General features: G+C 38.0%; 1 protein-coding gene and 1 long non-coding RNA gene across 3 annotated transcripts in view; one reads left to right on the top strand and one right to left on the bottom strand.

The window, feature by feature from the left end:
* Nucleotides 1–1,247, bottom strand: part of LOC137481907 (uncharacterized) — a 32,326-nt gene extending 31,079 nt beyond the window's left edge. For both annotated transcript variants that reach the window (XR_011003753.1, XR_011003752.1), the window contains exon 1: nucleotides 1,138–1,247. This is a non-coding gene — a long non-coding RNA (uncharacterized lncRNA). The remainder of the gene's footprint in view (nucleotides 1–1,137) is intronic.
* A 9,030-nt stretch (nucleotides 1,248–10,277) lies between these two features.
* On the top strand, nucleotides 10,278–17,622 carry AFG2B (AFG2 AAA ATPase homolog B). The gene is made up of 8 exons (XM_068203870.1): nucleotides 10,278–11,486; nucleotides 12,523–12,708; nucleotides 13,317–13,481; nucleotides 13,968–14,177; nucleotides 14,587–14,814; nucleotides 15,700–15,834; nucleotides 16,486–16,611; nucleotides 17,278–17,622. The coding sequence occupies exons 1-8, from the start codon at nucleotides 10,404–10,406 to the stop codon at nucleotides 17,428–17,430; spliced, it is 2,286 nt and encodes a 761-aa protein (XP_068059971.1). The 5' UTR covers nucleotides 10,278–10,403; the 3' UTR covers nucleotides 17,431–17,622.
* The last annotated feature ends 1,112 nt before the right edge of the window (nucleotides 17,623–18,734 follow it).

Genomic DNA, 18,734 nt, shown 5'->3' with positions numbered 1-18,734 from the left:
GCATTAGCAATTTCATTAGTCCTGCTTTTCAGGATATGCCATTATGAAAAATGAACTAAACTTTATCCAACTGCATTTTAGAAATGAAAATATTCATACCCTGCTAATCATCAACTACAACAAGGACATTTGAAGTCATAATTCAATTTGCTGTGACTGGATGCAGCTCCACCAGCCTCAACAGGTTGATTATTTCACTGATATTGCTTCACAGACCTACATTCACCACAATAACAAACAGCTGCTTACCATTAACAAGACTCAATTTGACAAGTGGCTTTATTATTTTTAATTATTCACTTTAATCTTTCACAAATTTTAGTCATCATTTTCAATTACAACGAAGTTATACTTGACAAGCATCTCCTTTGGGAGAAGATTCTGGAAAAACAACATTTCCTTCAGGCTACTCATGTTCATGGTGCTTTTCAAGCTGCCCCATCAATTTGGGTGATGTAACAAACTATGCCTATGGTTATGTTGTTGGCTTGATAGGTTGAAATACAAAAATCAGTCTCTATTTCTGTTTGCACAAGCAGTGCAAGTTTTCACTGTCAATGATCTATGTAACATGAATTTGGAAGAGCATTCTTGAGCTTCTGACTTGATACTTCAGTGGGTCTACTCATTGCACAGTTAAAAAGGTTTAAACATTTGCAGAGTAAGGTATTTCTATTGCAAGTACTTCTAGCCTTCCCCTTTTTTCAGGTCTGCTAACTCCATGCCTACCTGAACACACAGTTAGGTTGAAATTTTAAAACAAAGTAAGTAACTGAATCAAATAATCTTTTGCACAGTTTTAGCCAGCCAGCTCCCTAAAGCACAAGGCAAGATCTCCAAACTGATGCCCGCAGTACAACATTGCTTAGTTACTTCAATGAAAAAAGCTACTTGAGTTAAGATCAAAGTCTAATTACAACATCTGCATCACAGCACTAATTTGATCTCATTATAAACAGGATGAGTTTGTAATTCTTACACCAGGAAAAATTGTAGGAAAAGAATACTCCCTTATTAGGAAAAATAAGTCCTCATCACAATTTTTCAAAGTAATGCATTGCTACAGTTCTTACAAAAGAACAGGGGTGGCCCTTGGTAACACCTGAACACTGATATACATTCAAAGTAATTGCAAACTTCATGCCTTAAAATCATCAATGCCTTCAGGTTATTCATGCAGGCAGTAGCTCATTTGTTCTTGAGAACATCCTTCTCCAGGGTCAGCTCTGCCCTCTTGAAGGCCAGAAAAAAAAAACACACAGAATTAATGTTATTCTCAATGCCTAAAATATGTTTTCTATATCCAGTGACAAAGTTGACTTACAAACCTAAATGTTTGTTTCCATTTCTTTGGTAGCTAAGAAATGCAATTTCCATAACAGTAGCTAAGGTAACAGGGAATTAATTTTAAGCAATATAACCCAAGTAGTGAGGAACTTTGAAAGAGAAGAAATGGGAAAAAAGACCTTGAAGAAGAAGCAACATGAGCAATAATTGAACCCTCTTCTATTCAGGCCCACTCTAAGGAATTTTATACCACATCTAGGAATCTAGAAATATGACTCAGCCATTATTTCTGCATTAATCTTCAATCTTTTCTTGTTAGAAGAAAAAAGGAAACATCTTTCAACTTCCAAAGTCAGAAAGTAAGGAAGTCAGTCACTGAAAATTCTTGCTATGGTTTTCTTCCATTTTTGTTCATGACAGCATTTGGGTGACATTACTTAACCACCAGCACTTGAAAGTCAGTATATTACAAGAAAAGATCACATTATGTGAAATATTTTGCATTGTAAAGTTTCCTGAGGTATGGAACTCTTCTGATAACGTAGAAATCATTCCTATTCCCTTTGTTAAGTTATAACAGTCTCACATCAGCAAGATCAGTCAAAGATTGGAGTGGGAAGCACAAAGAGCAACTCAGTCCAGTAGTTTTAAATATCTTAAAACCTTAGTAGACAAGACATCTTAAAAATAGAAATGCAAAAAATCCAGACAGTGAAGTGAAAATTCATACAAGTGTAGAATAATTAATCTAATTAAGGGATGATGACAAGGGAAGACATGTCAGTATTTGGACATGACTATGTATCAAGATATTTGTTTTGGGAAAGGGGAACACTGAAGGTATAGGACCCCTCCCAAAGGCAGAGACTAAAATTATTGTACTCCTCACAGACAACTCCTCTTCCCAACAATTAGACTGTCTCTCCAAAGTTTCAAAAATACCTCTCCAGCTAAAGCGTAAGAGATGTGCATAAATATGGATAAACCATACAGCTATTCTGATATATAACAGCTCAAAAATATCAGTGGAATTATTTCATGCTCCCATAAGGAATACATACATCCCTATAAGGATAGGGAAACTGCACGTTTCAGTTCTAAGAATGCTTGCTTTTCCCTCCATACAGTCTTTCCTACTTTTTACTACCCTCATGGAGCCTATTCCAAGGTCCCTGACCTTTGTTTTGCTGTCTAAGTCCCTTTCTACTTTGTTATTTGCTCCTCTCAAAGAGCACAGATGACTTCTATAAATACTGTAGCATATTTGATGCTTGAAAGACAATTTCATTAGTAGAAAAAACAAATACATTGCAATTAGGTGAGAACACAATGGTTTAACTAACAGAATTCAAGACTTACCACTGCATGGCTATAACTGTATGAAATTACTGGTGCTAAGGTGAAGTCAGATTTTGCCAACTTAATCAGCATTTCTCAGATAATACCAAGACCTCAAATGTCTCAGAAAATTGAAGGTGCTCATGTACCTCTCCACAGAAAGAGAGCTGGCTAATAGGTAAAGAATAGTTCCATCCAATTTAATCAAAATTATGATCTAGATCCAACTGCTAATTTTGTCCTTCACATAACAAAATTCCTTCCCAGTGAAGAAATATTATACTAATTCTTTCTTGTACTTTCCTTCATCCTTTGTATAAAAGCATAAATAAAAGACTAAAGAATTGGTATGACAAGTATTAACATGCTCTACACTAGAGAAATGACACAAGTTTCAGGGTATCTCCAAAAATAGTAATAATAGCATTTAATCACAAGTAATTTTTAGAATGTATTTGTTTCCTTATTTTTTAAATGGAATAAAATATTCTACATTCTACTAGATGATTAAATTGTGAATAAAAGTAGGCAAACAGGACTCTACAACAATAAGTTACAGGAGATGACAATATGTGGTAACCACTCAAATAGTTTCAGAAACCCACACCAACTGACAGTGGTTTATTGAGAACTTGGAGAGCATGCAAGTAAAACATAAAACCTTACAAGGAAACAGTTTCCAAACAAGGAAGGCCATACATGTAAAGAACAGTTCTAATGTACACACTGCTACATACTAACAACATACCAGCAACACTACAAAACAGACCTGAAGAACAACAAGGAGCAGCAGCTCTGGAAGAGTTCAGAAACTAGCAAGCAAATTTGATAAGAAGGATGGCAAGACACACCCAAAGAAGCCTAAGCCCAAGCAATACAGGCCTAGGAGCAATGCCCAAAAGCCAAGGCCATTAAACAAAACTGTACCAACAGCAGCAGGTCCATGAACCAATCAGACACTGCAGAGATAACTGCAAAAACACAAACCAACAACCCAAAACAAAGCCCAGGGTCTGAGCTTAAATAGAGCCTGGGGCTCATGGGCAAAGGTGTGGGTGAGGAACCCAGGTAAATGTGGTCAGGGTTATTAAGGCCCATCAGCTCACTCTGTGTCCCGAGAGGGCTTAGGAACAAAAAACAGTCAAACAAAAGGAAGCAAAAAGAAGTGCATCAAAGGCTTTCTAACATAATTAAGCACTGAGCTCCCCTCCTAAATGATGATTGTTTCCCATGATAACACAAATGGATTAATTGCTAATGCATTTACCTAACTTTACAGTCTCCAAAGGGAAGGGATTTCAAATTTCACAAAAGTACTTTAAATAAGGGCATTCAACCTAACCATAACAAAAAAAAAAAAAAAAAAAAAAAATTATTAGGAACCAAAGCCAAGTGGAGTGAGCAAAACAAGTACCTGAAAAAAAAAAATAACCTGAGGGCAGGTGATGCTGGCCAGGGTAATACAGATGTTTCACATACATCTTATTCTTAATTACTCTTATTAGCTGCTGATTTAGTATTTAGTCTTTGTGCTACCTCTATATTAAAATATTTGTTTCTAGATCAATGTATTTAATTTACTCCTATCAATAAAAATTGTAAATTACCTGATCTTGCTGGAGTTTTTAAGTTAAGATTCAATGACATACATTCTTGCTCTAAAAATCAGTATAAGAGATAGTCTAACATGAATGCTCTGTGGCTGTACAAGGAAGTGATAATAGCTGTTCTGAAGAAAACAATATGGCCTATGACAAAACCTGAAAAAGACAGATAAAAAAGAAAACCTAACTATCTGAATTGGAGGAAAGGAGAGAAAAAAGTACAACACATAGCTGTGGTGTGGAGGAAGGGAAGTGTAAAAAAATTGCTAAACATTTTTCAAGCAAAGTTCTAGGCGGGAAAACAGATTTACTGAACAACCAGCTTCCAACCTAAAGCCTTTAAGTTCTGCTCCTGCTCAAAAAGCAGGCACTACAAGGATTCCTAGAGTGCCTGGGTAGATTCCTGGAATGTAGGAATGTTCCTACAAAGTAGAGAGAATTCCTAGAATTCTTCTAGAAAGTCTTCCTAGAATGCATAGAGGGGATTCCTGGATGCACCTGGAAAATTCCTAGAAAACATGGGGCAAACATCAGACAATCTCCTAGGATACATTCAGAAAAATACCTAGAAAGCAGAAGAGAAAATAGAACATTTCTAGAAACCATTGGCAGAAATTCCTACAAAACAAGGAAGGAAAACTTTCAGAAAACACCATGAAAATTTCTATCAAGCCTAAGAAGAAATTGTGAAAATTCTTTAATAGAACAAGGGAAATTCCTAGACACAACAGTAGGAATTCCTTGAAAGCATTTGGGAAAATTCCTAGGAAGTTTTGGGAAAAGCCCTAGAAAGCTGCAAGACCGTTCTACATAAATGATACACTAATCTGTGTAACTGCTATGTGGGATTTTCTAAGAGGGAAAACGTGAATATAAAACACATCCCTAACATTTGTGTGCCTGAAACCAATTCTTGTATAGCTTTATTTGCATAATTTAAGAAACAAGTATATGATGCTTTAAGAATGTCCATTAAAAAGTGAGAACTTAGAGCAGTGCTAAGAAATAAACAGAAACAGTGAGCATGTGTGACTCTTCCACTCTCACACACTCCTGGTTTCCAGTAAGTGCAGCTTGCAGAAGTTTCTGACACCAGCAGGAGTCTGGCTCTTCGGCAATCCCCCATGAGTTCTCTTCCTACAAAGACCTCCTCAGTCCTGAGAACTCTCAAGAACAGCATCCTTTGATAAGTACTCTCCAGTTTCCTCTTGCACCAACAAACAATTTTCCATCCCTAGCATCCTTCCATGAGTTTTATAGCTCTCCTACCCACCATGTTACAGATTACCTCCTTTTCTTTGTTTTGAACAGAGGTCTGAGTAGCATCAGTTGTTCTGGCATTGGAAGAGACCTTTAAAACAGGCATTTCCAATCCAAATTACAATTTTGCAAACCTCTTACACAGCCACCTCAAAGTTTTTCTCCTGTCTTGAGGAGACATAACCTACTTTTAGTCATTTCTTGGACTGAAAGCATTCCGTACCTTTGATAATTCTTGCTGCTTTCTCTGAACCTTTCCCAGTTCTAATATGTACTTTTGAGAACAGGAGATCTGAAGTACACACAATATCTGAAGTACAGGGATACCACAAACACGATGGAACTGAGACAGTTTTTTGTTATATTCTTGGTCCCTTTTTAAATTAAGGCTAACAATTGATTTGCTTTTTGCACATCAAGGACTGAGCTGACATTTCCATGGAATCATCTATCCTGATGCTATAAACGTGACCCTTCCCTTTATTCCCCTTTGTTCTCATAGCTGTATATTGAATTTAACATGCCACTTTGCTGCTAAGTCCCTCAGGTTTGTATGGCCCTTCTCTAATTCTCAACCAATCTACTCTCATTCCTATACTGAACACCACACAAGGAGTGTTACATTACACTATTACATATCCAAAAGAAGTGAACCACTGGATAATATATTTTGCTGAAACAGATAACCAAGCATCTCTAAGTAGTAATCAAAAGGTGTTATATACAAATACTGACAAATTGAGAAATGTATCCTGTTAAATTATCTGCAGCTGTCCATTCTCCCTTCTTTGAAAAGCTTTCACCCCAAAGTTTCAAGCAAAGGGAAAGTGCAGTTGGGACTCCAGTCACTCCCAAAGAAATGTAGAGCCCAAGCATAAAATCCTTTCCTTGGCAACTTAAGACAAGTGAGTTTCCACTGGCAGGCTCCAGATGCAGACACACATTTTTCCTGATGCATCTGCCATGATGGCAATGACTTCTGGTAGAGATGCAGCATCAATGGTATCCACCTAAGGTGCAGTGATTTCACCAAAACTTCTGTCAGCAGGCAGATATTTTCCACACTGTAAGGCCTGAGCCTAACCCATCCCCTGGGCCTTACCCATCCAAAATTCCTAACTGCAATGGAACTTTTTCCATGTAAAGATACAAGACTGGATGATCACTAGAAAATTAAGTAAACACATTGAGGGTGGCCCTTCCAGAAAGACATGCAGACATACAAAAGGTCTTTCCATTCCATTTTTAAGCATGTCTTTACTATTTATTTATGAGCTTTTGTTATAACAAAGCCTGCTGCTTGAAATGTGCAATATCTGGCCTAAGTGTAATAGAGCATTTATACTTAGTCAAAGAACATCCACAAATAATTAAAATCCTGCCCTAAAGCATATACATGCCAGCTACTCACTTTGAAGTATCCTTATTTGATTAATAAACAATCAGATCACATCTTCATATCCATCTACCATGAAAAAAGACTATGTTAAAAACACAGTTAACTTGTCAATTTAAAATGAAAATATCCATTCCGGTAATAGATAGGGTAAAACCTACTAAAAAAAAGAATCAGTTTAATATTTTATTTACTTTGCAGGGAATTATTGTAACAAGACAATTATTTTATTTCTTGAATTACAATAATTGGGAATTTTGAACATTAGTCCACCAAAACCCACTACATATATTAAGGAAAAAAAAAAAAAAAAAAAAAGAACAAGGAAATATTGTTTTTTCTTTTTAGAACCTTTAGTAATTGTATGTTCTCCTTTAAAAGAAGTTAGTCTGGCACGCTAAATATGAAAGAAAAAAAAAAGTAACATGCCTCCTTTGAAATAGAGAGCAACAAGCCCATCAAGAAAAAGTAATGAAGCTGAAAATTATCTGAACATTCACAGTGCTGGTTTTTCAGTTTCATATTAGAAATGGAGTGAAGACAATGCTGGATAATATTTGATTTCTCCAAGAACTGATGGCTACTCCCTCCAAATTATCAGATCTGAAGGAGAAATACAGCCATTCTTGAAGATCAGCTGCCATCTAGTGAACAGTGAGAAAACTGTTTAAAACGTTATTTTCAGTTTTTTGTAATTTAAACTAGATTCTTGGAGGAATATTGTTTGCCACTTTGTAAATTTTGGGGTCTGTAAATTAATTATTCAGGAGCATGGCTACGAAAAAGTATGCATTTGACATGAGAGTAATGTCACTCAGCAAAGTTTTCTAAGAAAATATATAAATAACATACATGTGATTCCACAATTTGTTCAAAATAAGCCAATCCTCTGCTCTTTCAATAGGACATATTAGGTTTTTGGGGGCTTCACTATACTAAAAAGAACTGAACTATCAGTGTCTTAAAGTAAAATAATCAGTATTACAGCAATAAAATACAGTAAAAATTTAAAAGAACTTTAAGTAAAAATTTACTTAAATGCGCTCATCAAACAATAATAGCAGTGTTTTTATATTGGATACTAACTTTTGTTACTTTGTTATTTAAGATTAGATTTGCAGGTGTTTTCCTTCTCATAAGAAATCAGATTTTCCAGATATTACAATAAGTCTGTTAGAGGGAACCACTATATATTAATATAAACCACAGGGCTCATTGCAAATATTCAATTTCTCATACTTTCCTTTCCTAAACACAACTTTCTAAAACCAAGCAGAGGGTCTACCACCTACAGTTTGAAACTCTGAAACACAAACCTGCCATTTTAAACAGTATGTTTTTTGTTTAATTGAGTACGTACTTGAGGGCACTCATGCTTATGAGAACCTTTGCTGGAAAGAAATAAAACAAAAGAATATGTTTATAAGACATTGGCTTGAAAATACATTTGCCTTCTTGGAATGAAAGCTCCTTATAACCTTTTGTCTGTACATTCTCAGGACAGACATTAGTATGTCCTACAACAAATACCTGGTAAGTCTACATATTCCAGATGAGCATATTCCATATAAACATTTGCATATGTATGCAGTAGAACTGTGCTATGAAAAGAAAGATTAAGTAGATATCCAGGAGTAGAGGAATAGAAAATAAGCACTGAAATGAGAAAATTTGGTCATTAATTGAAAGGAAATCTATTACAGGCCCTTTTGCAATAATTAGGCTTAAAGAGAAGGCTTGCTGTTTTTCACACTACACAGACCTATAAAATTTTGTGAGTTCCCATTCAGCATTTAGAACTATTATGAACTGGTTCTCTTAACACTGCCTGCTTTTATTCACATGGCTTACTCAAATACTTTGCATAGAGCCTTGGTTCAGTAAGGAATGTGATTAAACCACAAAGGTTTTCTTACACTGCCCTTCCTGAGGCCTTCAGAATACAATGCAGGACAGATTGTAGTTATGCTGTAAACCACCTTCTCTGGGTTTTCTGTGAATTTAACTGTGTCTGACTAGCACTGAGCTTTTGACATCCCAATTCTTGTATGTCTGTGGTCTCAAAGTCTGCGTGTATTCAGCACGTGTGGCTTTATTTAAAATGAAGCTACTATCAAGAATAAACTATGCACATACTAAATTTTATCTTGTAGCCCAAAACACTTACAGACCTCCTAGAAAGTTTTAGAAAGCACCACACAATTCATGGCACAATCTAAGAAAGTGGGGGACCAAAACTTGTCTTAAATGCTGACTAAGCATTTGTCAGAGCAACATACTACAACAGGTTTACCAAATGTTGAATGAGTATCTGGGTCTTAATTACTCGTATCAGCAGCTTCTCAAGCCAATCATGTGGCTCCCACATTTTTTAACCAGCGCCCACAGCTGAGTAATGGTGACCACGGGTGACACAGGAGCAGAGGGAAGCACTGGCAGGGGCACAGGAATGGGGAAGCCAAATATTTGGGAAGATGTTTCAGAAGCACCGACCGAGCGGGCAGCACTGAGGACACAAAAAGAGGGCAAAGAAATGAGGGTGGCAAACAAGCCCTGTTGTGACCAGCTCTGTGGAGAACAAGCCAGATGACAATTAGAAAGGGGGGGTCAGTGTATTTCATCTGTGGAATAAGGGTATAAGAAGTCTCCAGGGCACAGCACTCACCTCAAGCATTGCTTTGACAGCCCTTCAAAAGGGAAGGCCCAGGGCAGTGGCTGAGGCAGGGCACGAGGGAGGTGGCAGACATTTAGTACTGTGACCAGTTCTGGGCCACGCAATTGAGGAAGGACATTGAGGGACTGGAGCAGGTCCAGAGAATGCCAACGAAGATGGTGAAGGGCCTGGATCACAAGTCCTGTGAGGAATGGCTGAGGGAGCACGGAGAGCTCAGCCTGGTGACAAAGAGGCTCAGGCAGGACCTTATTGCTCTCCACAACTCCCTGAAAGGAGGCTGTAGCCAGGTGGAGCTTGGCTTCTTCTCCCAGACAGGACAAAAGGCCACAGTTTCAAGCTGCACCAGGGGAGGTTTAGGTTGGACATTAGGAAAAAAATCTTTCACAGGAAGGGCGACTAGATATTGAATGAACTGCCCAGGAATCACTGTCCCTGGCTGTGTTTAAGGAGAGACTGGACGTGGCACACTGACACGGTGATGTCGGGACACAGGCTGTACTCCATGACCTCGGAGCCCCCTTCCTAGCGAATTCACTCCGCCACCCTGTGGGGGCTGAGGCGGGGCGCAGTGCGCGTGCTCCGCTGTAGCGCATGCGCGGCGCCGCCTGTCGGCGCGCGAGCGGCTGGGCTGCGCTCCGGCCCGGGGGTCCCTGCTCGGGGGTCCCTGCCCGGGAGTCCCTGCCCGGGAGTCCCTGCCCGGGGGTCCCGTCCCGTCCCGTCCCGTCCCGGCAATGCCGGGCGGTGGCGGAGCGGGAGCCCCGCGGGAGGGCGAGGCGCGGTGAGTAAGGGGCCGACGGGCCCGCGCAGAGCAGGGGGGTTGTTGCCCTCCCTTGCGGAGGCAGCGATGGAGGCGGCAGTCTTCAAGCTGCTCCCGCTGGACCCAGGAGATGAGGGCACGCAGCGGTGCCGCTTGGGACCTGCCGCGCTCTCCTTCCTGGGAGCCAGGATCGGCGCCCCGCTGAGGATCTCCTTGCCCGGCGGCTGCTGTGTGTGCACGGCGTGGCCCCGGCACGACCTGGCGGACGGGTACTTGCAGGCCGACCTCAGCTGCAGCACCGCGGGGCTGACGGCGCGGGCCCTGCGCGGCCTCTCGCTGAGCGTGGGCCGGCTGCAGCTGCTGCCGTACCGACAGCTGCGAACGGCGGCTGTCAGAGTGGTCCTCAGGAGCGCCGCGCTGAAAAAGTCGACTCCCAGAGCGGTGTTGCAGGAGACAATCAGAGAGCTGCTAAGAAATGTGTACGTTTCGCCTCGTTATGTTGTTACTGTTGCCCCAAGTCCCGAAAATCCCGTGGTGTATATTGAAATACTGTCTGCATCTCCTTTGATGGAGGAGGAGGGAGCTGGATTGGTAACTCCCCAGACAAGCATAAAAATGAAGGAGGTGATCACTTTAGAATGGTACAGACATCTGTCAGAAAACACTGCAAAAACTCCAATCGCAGGACTGGATGATGTAGGGAAGTCTTTGAAAGAAATGATTGATCTGCCTTTCCGCTTTCCAAAAACTTTGAAGAAGCTGGGTCTTTCTGTCCCTAATGGAGTGCTGTTAATTGGGCCCCCAGGTGTAGGGAAAACTCTGATGGTAAAGGCTGTAGCAAAAGAGCTGGGTGCATATCTGTTTGGCATCAGTGGCCCAGCCCTCCACGGTTCAAGACCCGGAGAAGGTGAAGAGAATTTGCGAAGAGTCTTTGAAAAGGGCAGAGAGATGTCAAACGAGGGCCCAACCATTCTCTTTTTTGATGAGATTGATTCTTTATGCCCAAAGCGAGGAAGTTCAAACAATGCTCCCGAAGATCGTATTGCTGCTCAGTTGCTGACGCTGTTGGATGGTGTAGGGAGTGAGGGTAAGATGGTCATTGTGGCAGCGACAAACAGGCCTGATGCCATAGACCCTGCACTGAGAAGACCTGGCAGATTTGACAGAGAGGTAAATAAACCCTGTTACTCATGCATTCACATTTTTCTTTCCTTGTTGGGGTGGAAGGGGGCTGTTAATAGTTTTGGGTTTTTTTTAATGTCTTCTAGTCATGTTTCATAGTGGGATTCTACAGGTTTGAGACAGGTGTCTTGTTTCTGTCTTTGCTGCAACTTGGGTATGGTTGTTTTAGTGTTTTTTACTCAGCTCACTGAGAGTTCCATATAGATGAAAATGGATGGGAGGAGTCTTTTTGCTTCTTTATCATAAAGACATTGACCTGATCTTCAGGGGCTTTGTTTGCTTACAGATGCATAGCTTTACAGGATTGGATTTTTTCCATTTAAATCCTAGATTGCAGATTTGTGCATTTCTCCTTAAAAATTTATTGTGACAGAGAACTAGTAACCTGCTGTGTCAAAACTTCTATTCAGGTTTCAGTAACAGAGTTTGGGTCTACTCTGGAAAACTTCCATTAGCCTAGTAGTCCAAAGAAGAAAAACACATGCAGTTATACAACACATAGTGCTTGTGCTTGTATTGTTTATTTTCCTGGCTAAACCCACTCCTAGATCACCAGTTTAATCAAGTTCCTTAATGTTTTCATAATTATAAATTTCATTATTTTCTGGGATTTATAGATTGTTGAGATGTATTTTCATGATGATGTTTTACCCGATTTTCAATAATATATGAATGTTTATCTATTTTATTTTTTCCTATCATATTAGTCTAATTTAGTGCTTGTGATGTAAGGAAATTATTATTTCAGTGTTACAGGGCTTGATAAACACTATGTGATGGTGTCTTACCAACAAATCTTTATGCAAACACTGTTCACTTGGAAAGTAAATGGTATTTTAAATACTTGTCATTTGTATAGAGCTGGCAATAAGTTTCCTGTAAAACTCTTTATTTGGGATATAAGTATATATAAATTTTCAGTAGCCAATATAAAGCAGAGACAGAGTTGCTTGCTTAGGTCTGTAAAATAAACGAGTATGGCAAATTATCTACTTACAATTTTTGTTTGTTGTGTTTGGTTTAGGTTATTATTGGGACCCCAACAGTTACACAGAGAAGATCCATCCTGCAGTTGCTCACATCTGACATGCCCATTTCTGCAGAGGTTGATTTGGCTAAGCTGGCAGAAATGACGACTGGGTATGTTGGAGCTGACCTTACAGCACTCTGCAGAGAAGCTGCCATGCAGGCAGTGTCCCACAGCTCTTTGGTATGGTTGCAAATCAGTCAAGAACAATGCCAGTAATATTTGTACTACCCTTTCCTCATTAATACTTTACTTGAAAAGCTCGATATGTTGAAGACTCGCATCAATCATATTATAAATATAAATACGTTATTTTTGCTTCTTTCAGTTCTCACCTTAGTTCTGTTACTGCATTTGTGGTTTAATAGTGGCATTTTATAGCCTGTTTCAGGTAAAATGTGTTACATTTTTCAGTGTGTGGTGAAAATGGATTTTGCAACTTTTTTATTTCTATTCATAAGTTTGTGGGATGTGATGGATGTTAACCCCGAAAGCAACTATTTGATTTAGCAGATCACTACCTAATGGAGCTATAGTTTAGGGACTAGTAGTTTTCTCTGAAACATTAATTTCTTTCAATTTTTTTTTCCTGTGTAAAAACTTGTTATTAAAGAGGTCATACTTTATGTTGCACTTTTGTGTGTGCAGTGTTTAAGCTCATTAGGTCAGGTATTGACTTCCATATTAGTTGTATTTAGCCTTATGTGAAGTGTTTTGCATATTAATTAATGCAGCATTTAAGTATTGCATTAAAATGGTGTTAATATGCTATATCTGGGCTTTTTTTTCAGGATTCAACTGAAACTGAAACCGTGATTAACATGGGAGATTTCCAAGAAGCTTTTAAAAAAATTCAACCATCCTCATTTCGAAGTGCAGTTGGACTAACAGAGTGTAAACCTGTAACTTGGGAGCAAATTGGTGGTCTTGATGATGTGAAATTAAAGTTAAAACAGGTAATCTATTAAACTAAATTAGATAAACAGCTAATTTCTAATATGTACTCCAAAGTATTCTGTATGCTGCATTATGAAAATTATTTCTTTTGCAAATTACCTGATTATAAATTGTATTTTAAGCATTATTACAGTGTTATTACAATGTTTGAATTAGAAATCTTGCAGTTACCACCACCAAGCATAGTAACATCATGGGAAAATAGGCATGTTTTTAGTAGCTTAAAAATACTTAACTTGTAGCCAGATAATTTTTCCATTCCTGAATATTTATCCAGGGATGGTTCTTGGCTGTTATCTCTTCAGGATTGCTTTTAGTTCTGTTTCAAATAGGAATTTTAAGCGGGGGCATTATATGATGAAAGGCTAACTCACTATTCTCGGATTTCCAATTAATGTTTGTATCAAGGAGAGGAAATAACGTACTTGGCAGTTTTATTGATTGCTTGTTACTAAGAATTTCATCCCTTTTTTATGTATTGCCAGAGTATTGAGTGGCCTATGAAATTTCCTGAGGCGTTTGCCAGGATGGGCCTGTCTCATCCCAAGGGTATCCTTCTCTATGGGCCATCTGGGTGTGCCAAAACCACGCTGGTGAAGGCTGTGGCCACGAGTTGTCACTGTTCCTTTCTCTCTGTAAGTGGTGCTGACCTGTTCTCACCTTACATTGGAGATTCAGAGAAGATTTTGTCTCAGGTACAGTTTTTAATTTGTGTGAGGTTCTGTAGTCTATTTTTGCTTGATTTTTGTAAAGTATTCGTTAGACCTAAATTTTGTTGTTGAAAAGATGATAGAGCTCTCATCTGATCATAAAATAGAAATGGCTTACAGATTCACATGTAGATAAAGTGAGAGTCTATCCCTAAAATTATACCAGTGATAAACTTTGGATTTCTAGCCTTTTGTTTTCAGTTCATTTAGGAATATAAAAAAGAAGCAAAATTTGCCAATAGTAAATGTAAGCCAGAACAGCTCTTAAGTATCATTACAAATGTACCTTTCACGTTAAGTAAAATACAGAGTACGTGTAAGTGGGATTCTTTTTTCACCTTAACTGATAGAATGCAGGCATTAATGTTTTATTTTATTGACATTTGTTGAAAAGGTTTTTCGCCAAGCAAGAGCAAATACTCCAGCAATAATATTCCTAGATGAGATTGATTCTATCTTGGGATCTCGGGCACTCTGCAGAACTGGCCATGGTGTCTCAGAGCGGGTTCTTTCTGTTCTTCTCAATGAATTGGATGGGATTGGGCTGAAAGTTACGGAAAGAAGAGGAGGCAAGCTACAGCTTGAGGCTCAGTGCCAAGAACAAAGTGATGAGGAAAGAAAGGTATTTATGCTCCCTGTTCTGTATAGGAAGAAGAAGAATTGCTGTCCAGTTGTTTCAAAAATATTATTTGTTGGCATTCACATTTTAAACTTAAAATCCTCAAACTTAAAAACATACAAGAAGCTGTTTTACTCTATCATAATTGCTAGTTTTTAGAAGATACTGTATATAGGCTGCTGATTGTTTTTACATACATTGTTTCTCAGTGAGGCTTTGTTTGAACAAAATACCCTCACAGGCTAGTGAGCATTACTAGTTGGGTGTTCATCTTCTATCACAAAATTCCTTTTCTTGACACTGAAGTCATTTTTTAGATTGATTATGCGATTTTTACTCTTAAACAAATTCTTCCCTGAGCTTACTTTTTCTAAATACTTCCCCTACTTCATTTGCAGTTCTTTCTCACACATAATGCATACAAAAGCAGCACAGTTATGATCAGTTAGTTATTTAAACAAAAACTTGTACCTTCACTTTTCAGTGAATTGTTCACAGCATTTAATATTCAGCTTTTTTGTATATAATTTTTTTCTTATGATGGTACTTTCTGGGGGAATAACAAAGAAAACAGTTCCAGAATTGTAGGATACTGAATTTTTTGCATATAAAAAGTTGTTTGTTACAATCTGGTCAAAGAAAAGTCTTTATTTATTGCCAAGGCAGATACTAACTGTATTTCTTCTTTGTCATGTAATCTGCTCTGCACCAAGGCAATTTTTAACTTCAAGAAAGACAAAATACTAATATTAAAGGGAAGCTAACTACTTGTAACATTACATTATCTTTTTGCCCTCCCTCTCTTCTCATTAGTAGTTAACTAATAACTTTTGATAATATCTGTCTCAGCTGTGTTGCACTAATTTGCTTACATGATCTCTTACTCAGCTAGAGTTTCAGGAAACTTTGAACAAAGATTTCATGGTAGTTGCTGCAACAAACAGACCAGATATGTTGGATGATGCCTTACTCCGTCCTGGAAGGCTGGACAAGATGATCTATATTCCACCACCAGATCTGAAGGTATTACACATCCATATGTGGCTTTCAAGGGAGAGATATTCATTGCCAGCATACTTTAAGAGCAAAGGGGGCATATTCCTGTAACATACTTAAGAAATGGTAGGTGTTTCACTGGAGATCAGTCACCAAATTCAAGGTACAATGAAAAAATTTTAAAAGTAATAAAGATATTTGTATTTTAAACACCAATAACATTTCAGCTGGAATAGGTAGTTACAGTATTGCATATGGAAAATAGGGAAAATACATATTTACAAAATCAAGCTACAATTCAGGACACACCAAAAGAAGCTGTCTGTCCTTGATTCAAACAATTTTTGTGTACTGTTCCCAAGGCTAGTGTACCTATTTGTCCTGAGCTGCACAAAAAAAAATTGTCTCAAAGCATGCCAAATCAGGCCTGTTCACCCTAAAACACTGTGTTTTCTTGAAGCAAGGAATGACTGTGAATAATAGACCTTAAATATATGAGACAACCAGAAGTGCATTATCTCCATTAGTAGCATTTTATTCTTCCACCAAAACCAGGTAGTTTTGGTACTTTTCTGGATTTTCCTTGGCTCTAATTTCAAGTTTGGTACTGCTTTGGAAAAAGATTAATTTTTGGTTTGTTTGGTTTTGTTTTCTTGCATAATATGCACCAATTTACAGGGAAGACTTTCCATTTTGAAAATCTGCACCGAAAAAATTCCATTAGATACCGATGTGTCATTACAAGATATGGCAGTCCTAACAGACCTCTTCTCTGGAGCTGATATTGAAAATCTGTGCAAGGAGGTAAGAAATATTCCTGACTCATCTGTGAAATAAACTCTAAATAACACCTTTGAATGAAAAAAGAGAGCTAATTCATAGATGTTACTAAGCCATCTGTAGTAAAGGTACTTTCCCAGTTTGCACTGAAAATCCAAAGAAAATGCTTAAAACAGAAGAACTGAACAAGGGTTCATTCTTTAAATAGAACAGCCAATTAAGAATAAAGTCTGTCTGTGATAATTTACAAGAAGTCAAGGAACTGTACTACCCTTTATTTCATGTGGCCCTCCCTAATCCATGCTCACATCTAGGTAAATTGCATTCTTTGTACTGCAAGTTGAAATTAGCAGGTACTATCAAGTCTAGAAAGAAAAAAGAAGAGAGAGAAGAAGAGGGGTCCAGAATTTGAGTTGAGTTGTGTAAAAGACAGAAGACTAGCAAGAAAATCTAAATGCTTATGTCATAATGGATGTATTGCCTAATCCAGACAGAAAAAATGAATGAAAAAGTTACGGTAACCTTACTTGGATCTTTATCAGTTGTTAAATAACTGTAAGATATACAATGCTGTTTTCAGATGCTTTAACTAATGCTTTGTTCCTTGTAAAATATTTTAGAATACTTACAGTATTCTTTACAATTTAAAACATGATAAGGACTAAGTTGTTTTTTTTTTTTCTTTTAAAGGCTGCTTTGTTGGCATTGCAAGAGAATGGACTCAAAGCAACTGCTGTAAAACAGGAACATTTTGTGAAATCATTGCAGACTGTAAAACCATCTTTAAACATAAAAGTCTTGGAATTTTATGAAAAATTCTCTAATCAAAAATTAGCTTCTTGAATCTGTAAAGGAGTGGTATAAGTATTTTTAAATATATTACAAAGATTTTGAAAATGTTTTTATCTTTCCTGCTTTTTAATACTGTACTTACTGTAGTTTTCAGGGAGTATGAAATACAGTAAAGTGTCACTTCCAAAAAGTTCTGTAATTGAAATAATAATAAATTAAAATCTTGTTTGCTTTGGGTAGGTTTATGTCTGATGAAACAAGTAATTGAAATACTTTGATAAAACACTATGGAGCAGCTTAGTGTAACTATAGATTTCCTACTTTTAAGTACAAAAATGGCATAATAAGAAAATTTAAAATGTGTTGTGAAGTCTCCAAAAGACAGCAAATATGCAAGAAATAGAAAAGCTTTCAGGAAATTAAATAGGAAGAAGTCCCACTCTATATAAAATGTAAGGTGAGTTATATGTGCCTATATACAGGCTTACTTTCTTACAAGCAGATTCCAAAATACAGTGGCAGTGAAAGGGTTGTCAGTGCTTAACTCCTTGGTGTAGGTTTGGAAGTCAGGGGTTTTGGGAGTAATTTTAGATTAGTTGCTGCTCACTGTACAAACATTGGGATTGAGTAAGCAGATACCACGTATGTAATCAATTCAAACTATAATTTCTTCTTTAGAAAAGGGAATTTCTGCAGAATTCTTTTCCCCACTCAGCCATTCCTTGTCAATACATTTTTGTATGTTGCCTTCTAAAATACACAGACACTTCTAAGGAAATTGGTATTATATGTATGTAAGTATGCATTTTAACTTACTAGAGTAGGAAGGTTTTTAGTATTTTTATATTACCTTTTCTTTTTCCCAGTGAAAATGCTTGGGAACAAAATACACCACTGTCAAAGTCAGTTCCTTGTTTTAGCTGAGGTTCAGAAGTTATAAGCCCATTAACAAATATTTCTCTCTCATAACAGGCACACTAGGGACTGCACTGAGTGTGGTTTATAGTGAGATGGATCTGAAAAGGAAGTTCTAAGGCGGTTGGTGACTGAGGAAGGCAAAAGGCAGTAGTAGAAGCTGTTGAAACCTAGGAAAGGGTTCAGATACAAACAACGGCCCTACAGCTTGGTGGCTTTCATCACCAACTTTTAGAAAGGACAATCCTGTAGCTTTATCGGTAGTTCATGACCTTCCCAAATACACAAAAGTTTCTCAGCAGCAGTGCTGAGAAAAATTATGAAAACTCTCAGTTTTGCTTCCCAGTCTTTGAGAGTTTGCATTGGAATTGCTGGACCTCAAAGTTGTTACAGTCACGACTTCTTGTTACAGTAAAAGGCTGCCAGCTCCTCTGCCCTGA

This window comes from Anomalospiza imberbis, chromosome 13 (genome assembly GCF_031753505.1).
Source record: "Anomalospiza imberbis isolate Cuckoo-Finch-1a 21T00152 chromosome 13, ASM3175350v1, whole genome shotgun sequence".
In the NCBI taxonomy this organism is placed as follows: domain Eukaryota; kingdom Metazoa; phylum Chordata; class Aves; order Passeriformes; family Viduidae; genus Anomalospiza; species Anomalospiza imberbis.
The sequence above is the reverse complement of the archived record's forward strand: the minus strand, read 5'-3'. Positions and strand labels throughout refer to the sequence as shown.

Coding starts and splice junctions, on each gene's coding strand:
- AFG2B (XM_068203870.1), top strand. CDS start 10,404: ATGGAGGCGGCAGTCTTCAAGCTGCTCCCGCTGGACCCAGGAGATGAG. Junction 12,709..13,316: donor CAGTGTCCCACAGCTCTTTG/GTATGGTTGCAA, acceptor CTTTTTTTTCAG/GATTCAACTGAAACTGAAAC. Junction 16,612..17,277: donor TTGAAAATCTGTGCAAGGAG/GTAAGAAATATT, acceptor TTTCTTTTAAAG/GCTGCTTTGTTGGCATTGCA.